Source organism: Limulus polyphemus, unplaced genomic scaffold (assembly GCF_000517525.1).
Source record: "Limulus polyphemus unplaced genomic scaffold, Limulus_polyphemus-2.1.2 Scaffold302, whole genome shotgun sequence".
NCBI classification, from domain to species: Eukaryota; Metazoa; Arthropoda; class Merostomata; order Xiphosura; family Limulidae; genus Limulus; species Limulus polyphemus.
The window spans coordinates 432,923-444,111 of record NW_013665912.1 but is presented as its reverse complement, the minus strand read 5'-3'; the positions used below and the strand labels follow the sequence as shown (position 1 = coordinate 444,111).

General features: G+C 32.0%; 1 protein-coding gene across 1 annotated transcript in view; it reads left to right on the top strand.

Annotated features, from left to right (window-relative positions):
- LOC106457200 (acylamino-acid-releasing enzyme-like) overlaps positions 1-11,189 on the top strand; it is a 66,333-nt gene that overhangs the window by 31,821 nt on the left and 23,323 nt on the right. The window contains exons 6-13 of the mRNA XM_013916593.2: positions 1,647-1,784; positions 5,366-5,457; positions 5,882-5,922; positions 6,226-6,347; positions 6,936-6,993; positions 9,381-9,481; positions 9,800-9,851; positions 10,920-11,008. Coding sequence (XP_013772047.1) covers positions 1,647-1,784; positions 5,366-5,457; positions 5,882-5,922; positions 6,226-6,347; positions 6,936-6,993; positions 9,381-9,481; positions 9,800-9,851; positions 10,920-11,008 — 693 coding nt within the window. The remainder of the gene's footprint in view (positions 1-1,646; positions 1,785-5,365; positions 5,458-5,881; positions 5,923-6,225; positions 6,348-6,935; positions 6,994-9,380; positions 9,482-9,799; positions 9,852-10,919; positions 11,009-11,189) is intronic.

Here is an 11,189-nt window from a genome sequence, read left to right as displayed (position 1 = left end):
ATATATATATATATATATATATATATTGCAGTCCAAATGCCCCACCCACCAATGTGGGATAAAGGGACCAAGACCCTTTAATTCCAACCCTCAGTAGTGGAATCTCGGCTATCTGGTTGGGGCTGGCCCATAGTGATAACGGATCATGTCAAATTCAACCCAAAGTGCACGATTTAGGTTCTTGTTTTGGATGTAATGCAGTTCCCCTCTAGGGTGCTAATATCCTATTGGCACACCCATGATCTTTGCAGTTGCATTCTGTATGGGTAATGCCCTCACTGGCCCTTCCACCTTATCAATGTGGGATTCTAGCTGTAGTGTAAGAAGAGGTATGTATGTTTTAGAAGTTAACATTTTCTTAAATTGAAAATGTATTTCTAATAATACTTATCTCACACTCTACCACCTTTCCTGCCCACTAAGAGCTGGTATTAGAGGCTGTGGATTGGATCAGTTTTGAAAAAGTGATAATATTATCAGAAGAAGGTGCTTATATACAGTACCAAGATATAGGGTGCATTGACAAAGGTAGAGAGTGTCACAAGACAGATATTGCCAAGGGCAATTAATTGGGTAATAAAAGACTGGAGCAAGAAAGAAAAATCAGACCAATGCTTAGATGGGTAATGGATGAAACCCTAGTAGTTGAGTAATAGCTGTAGTGTGAGATGAGGTAAGTTTTAAATTTAAGGAAGTGTTAATTTGCTGCCATTCTAAATGCTTTATATGACCTATGTAGGCTTACTTGCTCAGATCAGAGTAAATTTATACTTTTTTTCATGTTTGTAAACCTGTAGAGAAAATTGTATTTTTTCTTCAATTTTAGGCTTGTAAATTTAATAAAAATATAGATATTAGTATTTTATTAATATATATATAATATAATAATTTACATTTTATAATTAGAAATATTATTAATTCCTTTCTAAACTTTTTTTTGTAATGCTAAGTTTGATTTTTGAAATACAAGTTTTACCAACAGGGTTGATAAGAAAGCTGCCAACAGTGTAATTCTAGTCAACTATGCCAATTAATGGAGAATTTACAATCCTGATTGAGAACATTGTTGAGACATCCATAAAGAGTTTTGTTCCATATTTGACAATCTCATTTTTTTAGGTGCCAAGTGAAATCTGTCATAGCTTTTAAACTATATGCCTAAAACTTGAACAAGAGCTTTCAAATTAAATGAAACTGAAGCTGAAATCCTTATCATAATATTAACTTGGTTTTGTTTTGTTTAGTTTCAAGAAGGAAAGAATTAACAAACATAGCACAGAATAGAAAAGCATGACAATTTGGTAAAGTTAAGAAGGACAAAATACAGAAATTTAGGAATGGTTTTAGTGCATGTTTTGTTAGTGTATATTTTAGTATTTCAAGAACTAACAGAGTAGCTGAATGTTTTATTGTAAGCTTATGGAGTTTCTACTATATCTTAGGTACCAACTGTAGTGATGAATGCTTATTACTGCTCATGCCATGTGCTAGAAATGTTTCAACTTCTTATATTCTTACATACATGTTTCTTGTTTTCATGAATCACCATTTTTATATCAGTGAGTAATTGTATTTTTGTGTTAACTAATTATTTATGAAAGAGACAGAGAAATATGTATTATACACTTTAAACTTTTGTTCTGTAGGGGGTTGAGTTTTTGTATGAAGACAACTGGGGAGAACAACTTGAAGAAAGACATCACACAGTGGTTTGTGTGATAAATATAAGCACAGGATCAGTTACTGTAGTTGACCATCTTCCCCCTGGTGTTTCTTCTGCCCAGGTGAGCTTTTTTGCTATTTAGAATGTACTTTCAAGTATTTATTATTTTATATTCCTATCTTGGTGGCTCTCAACAATTATTTTTCCCTAAAAAAGATAATCTTGTGGGCTCCTCTGCTTGGATAAGTCTGTCTGCAGAAGCTGATCCTATGATGTATAAAAGCAACACTGACATATATAACTATGTAAGTTGATGAAATTTTCAAATAAAACCTCATTTTCACATAACCAAACATAGTATCTTTTTTCTAATTATTACCAAAATTTGGTCTTTATCATCGTGGCTTTCCTTTAGAACGTTCACAGACAACCTGCAGTGTGTGTGGACTACAGGTTTAGTAATAGTTCTATATGGCAATATGCATAAATGAAATGAGAAATTATTTGATAATTAATATTTAGTTTTATCTGTCTTAACAATCAAAGTTTTGTTTGCATTACTTTGGTGATGGCAACAGTTTAAACACATAATTTATTGTCTGTGTATAAAAAGTGAATGAATTGTGATAGTGATTATTGAAAGCAAGTCTTATCTCCTCATGGCTGTGAGAAGGACATTATTGTTCACCTTTGGTTCTGTATGTTTAAGGATGTTATGATGAATAAATAAAAACTATTGGAAGATCAAAAGAATATGTTTTGTACTGCCAAGGTTTAAAAACTTCCAACTTAAATATATTATAATTTATCCAGTTCACTCAGTTTTGAAAGCTTTCCTGTGATTTTTAAAACTGTATATATCAATGTGAAACTAATTTGAAAATGTCCAGTATTTAAATATGTTACATAATTGTAGAGGAGAAAACAATGATATACTAATTTAACCATGGTTTGTCTTGGACCTTTAAAGTTGAGGCTGTCTGTGACCTTATTCATAGGGAGATGGAGACATATATTCAATCTGGTGGTGTTTCTCTGGGTGGCTCTGAGGCTCCAGTTGAAGGTGATCCTGGATATTTTGGAGAGAATTTAGGTTCCCGTTTTCCAGCACCTTCCTTTACTCAGTTGGCTTCTCATAAGGCCAGTTTGGATCAGCTGCCCCCATCTCCTTTCTTCAGTTGGTACATCAAATATATGATGTTTTGGGTCTTTCCCCAGTTGCTTTTGAGTTTGCACCTTCCTTGTTGGTGGAAAGGTTTGAGGGCAACTACTTAGTTCTCCCTCTATCCCCTGATATTGCGGTTCATGCAGAGAGGTTTTCTGCTCAGTTACATGAAGAGACAGCTATGCCTTGTCTGCCATGTTTGTCAGAACAACATGCTTTAGCCTACCACTGCCAGGTGGATGCATAATTTGGACTCTCAAAGATTAGACCCGCTCCTGGTCAACCTGAATAGATCACAATTTTCTAGGATTTGTCTGACACTAACTACGGTGCTGAGATGTTTATCATCCCTCCAACTTTTATCAGAAGCCTTTTGGCGATCACCGTGTCAATTTGATGATGAGTTGGGGCCATTGTTAGCATCTACCTTTGTTTGATTGTCAGTTTTTGCACTTTACCTAGTCTCTTGGCTGTTACGTTGTTAAGAGTTGTTGGGGAGAAATGCATTGTTAGAGGTCGTTCTCCTACCGGCTACCCCTCTCCGTGAGTTATATGAGGCTCTCTTTCTCTGACTCTTGATTTTTGTGGCTGTTCCAGAGTCTTTGAAATCAAGGGTTGATATCACCTGTCTGCATTCATTTCTGTCTTTGTTGGCTTCTCAACTTTCTTTGGCTCATACAGGCAGTCATAGTTCAGCTGTTTTTATTTGAGTGCTCTGACATCAGCCCCTTGGTCCATTGGTACCCAGAATAGATTCTGCCCATATCCATGCGGTCAGGACATTGCAAGCAGCAGCAGTGACTACTGTATACCTTCATCATCTCCATTCTCTATGCCTGTGCACATACCATTACATGGATGACTAGTTACTGCTGGCACCATCTCGTCAATTGGCAGAACATCACACCCAGATTCTACTTTCAAAACAAACCAAGGCAGGCTTTATTTCAGAGCTGAGAAATCTATTATCATTCCAACACAATATATTGTCCATCTGGGTGTCTTTTTCAACATTTAGTCTCAGTCAAGCTCGGCCAACTCCCATCCAACCCCATACTATGGAACAGATAGTCTGACTCTTACTCATGTCTTCTTCTACCACTGTGCAGATGGTTCTTTCTCTTTTGAGGATGTGGGCATCACCTGAATCCCTCATTCCTTTGGGAGGAGCACACATGAGATCTCTTCAGTGGTATCTACACCACCAATGGATTATGAATAGTGATCCACTGAATTCTCCAGTCTCCTTATTCAGGATCAACATCTTCGATCATGAGTGGTGGTTAGAATGGAACCATACAATGATAGGTGTTCCTCTGCCTCATCCGATATCCATCTCTTCATGGATGCCTCGCTTCAGGGATGGGGTGCATATCTCAATGGTCAGGTATTCCAGGGCCAGAAGATGGTGAAATTTTTTTTCCACTAAAACATGTAGTTGTAATTGTATAGAGTTTTTAATTATATATTTTACTCTTAAGTTTACATGAAAAATTATTGTTCATTTTTAAACGTTAAGTTCTTAATTATTTTACGATGCATCACTACTTTGTGTAGCAAGATAATTATCTTCTATAATAGTTCAGTACAACACAGGTGTGACAAAACCCAGTATAACAACAACAGACTTCTATTCAAACATACTAGTTCACTTATAGAAATTCCAACAGCCGAAATTTCAGCTTATTCTCTCTTCTCAGTTTTCTCTGATTTGTGAAGGTACGTGAGAGCAATCACTAACCATGATCAATTCTATATGGGGGGGGGGGGAAGTTGACTGTTTTACTCTTATTAAACTAAATAAGAAATGATTTATAAGTGTGGTGTTATCAAGAATATCTGATTGTGCTCCAATTTGTTATTCTGAACTTAAAATTAATAAATACAGGATTTTTGTACTCGTGTGAACCTTCTCATATATTGTCTAGTGTGTGAGTTCAGTTTTGTTTACAGATCTCAAGTACAAAAACGTTAATATTGGAAATTAGTAATAGATATGCTAACAGAAATTGACATGTTCCTTTTTATTGTCTCCCACTGGGACAGTGGTAAGATTATGGACTTACAACACTAATATTTGGGGTTCGATTCCCTGTGATAGGCAGATAGCACATCGTGGCTTTGCTCAAAAACAAAGCAAGTAATCCTTTTTTATTCAATTTAAGTAACACATTACAAATATACTGATATAGGATAATAAAAAGAAATATATATATATATATAACAAACTGTAACAACATTTAAGCATTTTTATGAAGAGAGGGATTATCTATTCATTTATTTTTACAGAAAAGAAAGAAAAACAAGTTTTTGGCTTCAGATATGGCAAATTGATTGAATCAAGTACTTGTAGTTTCTACTTCTTTAGTCCATTTTTATGTAAAATCATTTTAACTTTTTCTGTATACAAGTGCTATGGATAAACCCATAACTTCAGAAAATGAAATTGGAGCTAAATATATAGGTGCAGTAGTAAAATTTTATACCAAGATCATGATAGAAACAGATGCTATTTGAAGTTTTTTTATTATCATCAGGCTGTTTGGAGTCCTAATGATGCTGGTGTAGTGTGTGTGGGATGGGATGAAAAACCATACTGCCTAGGTCTGGTTTATTGCAAAAATAGAAGGTATCAATCTTTCGTACTTCCTTTTTTCTAGTAACTTAAAAATATAATAATTTGAAAAAGATCAGTAATTTTGGAAAATATTAAAGATAAGCTTTTTTCAACTATGTACTTTTAATACTTTATAAACTTCTAAGACTAAATATCATGGGATGCCAACCTACGGTAATGATTTTTTAGTTTAGTTTGTCCAAAAAACTGACTGATTGAGTGATATTTACAAAACAATGTATTCATATTTGTTTATTCAGCATTTGTGTTGTAATAATCAAGAATAAATCTAACAATAGTTACCTGATATCTGTAAAAACTAGAGGTTTGAGGACTTAGTTTGTTAAAACTGAAGTGTAGTGACTTGTAGTGGTGGAATGAATGAGACAAAATATACCATGTTGAAGTTAAAATTTCATTCTTTCTTTTTCTAAAGGAGCCACTTATACTACCAGGAGATTGAAACTAATTCTTGTGGTAAGAATATAATGAATTTCAAATTCCTAAACATAATATTACTTCAGATGTGTTTATAATCTTAAATATATATTGTGAAGTTAAGATTAGATTGAAACAACAGAATTAAAGTTTTAGAAACATAATAATGAAGGTGTTTGATGGATAGGGCTGTGGTGATGTCTATAACAGTTGGACAGAATTATGGTTTTGACTTTTTTTTTTTCTTGGCTATGTTTTTAAATGGGACAAATCAAAGTTCAGATATTTTTACTATCATTGTTAAAGAATGATTTAGAATTTTCATTCCATGTTCCTGTTTAGTGGTGATCAGCAACAAAGAGAAATGTGTGTTTTCTCCACGATTTAGTCCTGACAATCATTATCTTGTATTTCTTGAAAGTCAGGTTGGAGGTCCACATTTTAGTGGAAGTCGACTGATAAAGGTAACATCTTAAATATTTCGTTTCTGCTTTATTGATGAATTAGAATGATGATGAAGTTCAGCAGATTGCACTAAGAATTACAGAAATATTAAAGAAAATAGTTTAACTCATTGACCTGAATATAATCTAGCTATCAGCATGTTTGCAATCTGTTGTTGCAAACATTTAGTCTGAAATTTGAGGGTGTGGGTGTGCTAGAAAATTAATCTTGGTATTCAGTCAAACATGAGAACCTAAGTGTTTGTAGGTACTTTGACTAGCTGCCTTCCCTTTAAGCTATCAGCTCAAAACTATGGATGGTTATTCACTGATAACCTTTGTGTATCTGTGCATAAAAATTGCAAACAAACAAACAGTTCCACTTTTCTAAGTTTTTGTCAAAATTAATCATTGAAAGCTGTATGTAAGTTATCTTGAAATTAGAATGTTTTAGAGAACTTTCTTTTATACTTATATTTATTAAATCATTATGTAAATATTTGAACTTACTTTTTGTCTGTAAAGTTTGTGTACATATTAGTGCTTTATTCATGAACTTAAACAGATAGAGATTAATAAGCAGATTGTATTGTGATATTTAATTTACAGTATGATTGGAGATCGAAGGAATCAACAGTGGTTGTGGATCTAGTAAATGATTCTCTAGGTAAAGCTGATCTTATATTTCACCAGTAGTGTCTAGCTTACTGTTACTTTACAAGTTATTGTATTTTTTTGCTAATGTGACCTACACTTACTGAACTTTTCCACCGTCCATCATTTAAAATCTGGTCTCATTGCTAACTAAGCTTTTTTTTACCTGAATGCTCTATAATATGTTAAATAAATTGGAGATTAAGAATTACAGGTCTTAATTTGATTCTAACTTGTGTGTATCTGTTTGTATGTATAAAATTGGATTATAATAATTAACATCCAAATGACTTAACATATCTGGTATGGTGACTGAATAGCAACAAAAGATTGGGAAATTAGATACCTATATTTAAAAACTTTTAACTCCACACATAAGGCTAAGAGCAAAAAAATTTAGTTATGAGTTTATCTATCCAAAAATAAAAGATAAGATAGTTAGGTTGTTGTAACTGAGAGCAGAATTAGTGAAATGAAAGTTTAAAGAACATTTTGTCATCACATGAACCATTCTAATACTGTATGTTACATTAATTGTATATAGGTGATCAAATCAGCACTACATAAAAATCATGGAAGTTAGTATAAAATCCATAACTGAGATGTCTATTATGAGAATCTAATCTAAAATCAGAAAAATTTGTCCATTGCCAGTCCTTGTCATTATTTATTAACTCATAATGGGAAATGTGTTTTGGTTATAGTATCCAAAAGCATTGGGAATATTCCATCTATCAGACATGATCCAAATGCAAATGTTAAACTAGGTAGTCACTACAGAAAATCCAATTATAAATGAGTTATGAGTGCTTTAACTCATCTTAACTCCTACTGCCTTTTGTTGTCTACATCCAGTTGTGGGAATGCAGTCACCCCTAATATTTTAACATAAAAGACAGTTTTTAAAATAACCTTATAGTCATAATAAACCACTATATTTCAAGATTTATATGACTCCCAACCTTCACCCTTTAAATAATTATTACAAAATGATGGTAATTGGAACTATAAACCTTTACTTTGATAGTTTAGTAATAATTAATTAAACATCCATCCTCCTCCCTGTAATATTTAATGTAAACAAAATGTAAAAAAATTTATTTCCCAATCTATATATCCATTATTTTTTTTCATGCATTTGCCAGCAGTTGAACGTTATCTATAAAAGAATTAATGTTGTTACAAATAGTCAAATATCTTTTTAATTGTGAGATAACTATTCCCTTTAATAGGATATACAGGAATACACTACTTGGGATAGGTAGACCAAGGATGGGACAACTAAAATCTTTTCTTTTATCAAAAAGAACATTTTCTGTTATGAGTTAATAAGTAGTGTATGTGCAATAAGAGTAACAATCAAGTCTGCAAGTTGGCTAAAAGTAGTCAATTGAAGTAGCAGGAGCTGTTGACTAATTACCTTCCCTCAGTTTATAATAAGAGATGGATATACTTGAACCACAGGTGTCTTTGACCCGGTCATTTAACTCGGTGTATGTATGGGGTGTCATTCACTTAAACAAACAAACAATCTCCACTACCACTCTAAGTGTCCCTCTCTGTAGTGGGTTTTGGTGAATTGTATTTTGTCTCTAAACCTCTATTTTTGTTTTTTAACTTTGTAACGAAATCCGACTTGTTGTGGAGTACTTTTCTTCACATGTCGTTAGAGTGTTAGCTTTTTTACTTTATGTGTGGTCTGTACTCATGATGAACGATTCTAACCAAAGGTTATGAGCCTTTATGAAAAGATTTGGCATGATTATCACATGCAGGAGTTCACTTTAACTTCACTTTCAATTTTGACTAGATGGAAAACTGAATGAGTGACTCCACCACCAGAAAATTTTGTGAATCAAGTAGATACATGAGATATTTCTCCCTTTTCACAATGAATTTATGTGACATCAGCCATAGAAATTAACTGGATATGCTCTGCGTGTACTCATTCTTGTGATTCTAAAAACTTAAGTGTGAAAGTATAGAAGAATGTGTAACAGTATATCAACCACATTATATCTGCTATATTTATTGCTAATGAGGCCTTTCACCCAATACCATGCTTATCACACTAGTTGAGATAAGACAGACACAGTAGTTGCTATTTATATTATCAAATTACACAAACAACAACTGTTATGGTGTGAACTAGATTAAGTTGTTGAAGTGTAATTTTTATCAAACTTATGAGTCATTTACAAATTAGAATTAGGGTGAGGATTGATAACAAAATATTATATATTTATCACCAATTATGTGTTATTACTATTATTTATTTTACCAAATTAACTTTACTTATTATATAGAAGAACTGTTAAAGAATGTTAGGTTGGCTTTGAAATGTTATTATGTGTTTTTGTACTGTCTGTAAAATAAGTGTCTATCTGTATATATTACCAGGAGGAGGATTTCCTGGAATCTATTTAAATGGCCTACCATCCAGGTGTTGGACTAAAGACAGCAATTGTCTTGTATTTAACACTTTCTGGAAAAGCAAGCAGGTTGGAAATTTTTTCCAAAATTGTTTAGTGATTTAAATGTCTACGTTTGGAAATTTTGTACACTATAACTGTAAAATAACCTCAATGGATTTTACAGATTTGGAGGTTTAATTTATAAGTCATTGAAAGAATGAATTAAAATATTGTCAAGTAAAATGATGTATAAAAAGTTGAAATCAAATATTTATTAGTAATTGAAATGGAATAAATATGACAGCAACAGCTGATATTGTATATTTAGCATTTATGTCCATCTGTTTTGCTTATGTTTCCATAATAAAAGCTATTGCTTCTAATTTTTCTGTGTTCTCTTATAAGGAATTAGTATGTGTGGATATTCATAATGGGCAAGTAGAACGGCTGACTAATGGTGAGTTCTGTAATAAAACATTATAAATAGTTGTATATCAGTGCACGTCTTTACAGCAGTAAAGCTAATTCTCTGTTTGTGTTAAAAATAAAAGTTATAAAAATGATATATTAAACTTGTAACATTATCTTCATTAAGTTGTTTCTCCATTCTTATTTGTAATTATCTTTATTGAGATATAATCGTTGTTTTTTTATAATATTATAATTTTTATAATAATTTACGTATAAATTAACATTTATGAGTTTTTTGTTCTTGTGTGAGCATTTTTTGCAAAGAACTTTGTCATTTGTTAAAACAAGAGTTTCAGTAGATACAATAAATGTTTGATAAATGAGGTAGTTAAGACTTAGATTCCAACAAGTACAATTGTTAACACATTGGGCTTGTTGGAATGTTGGAAACATAGAAGTTTTTCTTTCTTTTCAGCATAATTTGCTATATAAGTTAATATTTAATATAAATTAGACACTCAGGAACTAACAAAAATTTAAGTACTTTCATTATACTAAGTATCAATCTTAAATATTAGCACATCGCAATAAATACATTTATAACTTTTTATTGAAATGGTATAACAAAATATTACTTTTATGTGAAACTTAAAATATTCTTACAAGACACACTATACTATTAATTTTTGTAATAATATTTTACACATTAGCAACTTCAAACATTTTTTCAATATTTAACTTGCATACTCCTACTTCAGGGTCTCCATATTGCATAATAAAAAGGCTTAAAAGTAAGATATATGTAAACAGCATTTTGTCTTAGCAGTTTGAGATATAATCTCAGACACACAGTGTGAAACTAAATATCGAGTAGAGCTCAATTGTATGTTTCTAGCTTTGAAAGGAACTATATGTTATAACTTAGTAAACGATACTTTTCTGCTTGTGTTTGTACTTTTTTTTTTAATTTATTTCAACTATACATTGAAAATCTAGTAAAACAGTAAATATTGATGAATTTAGTTGTTCAGGTGATTTATAAACTAAACATGCTTGATTTATTTCGACCACATTGATGGTTCTTGTATTAAGTTATATTTTTTATTATAACTAGATGAAGAAATAGGTTCCTGGGAGTTGTTAGACATGAGAAAAGATATAATTATTGCATCACGATCATCACTAAATGTCTACCCACATCTAGTAAGTATTTTGTAAAAGGACTCTCATTGCTTAGTTCATGCCACAATAATGGTATGTTTTAGTTTATTATATTAGGTCGTCAAGAAATTAATGTCACGTTTTTTAGATGAAAAAACCCGACACAACTTATATATCAAAATAAAGCATTTATTAAATGGAATAGTCTCCATTCTTATCAGTG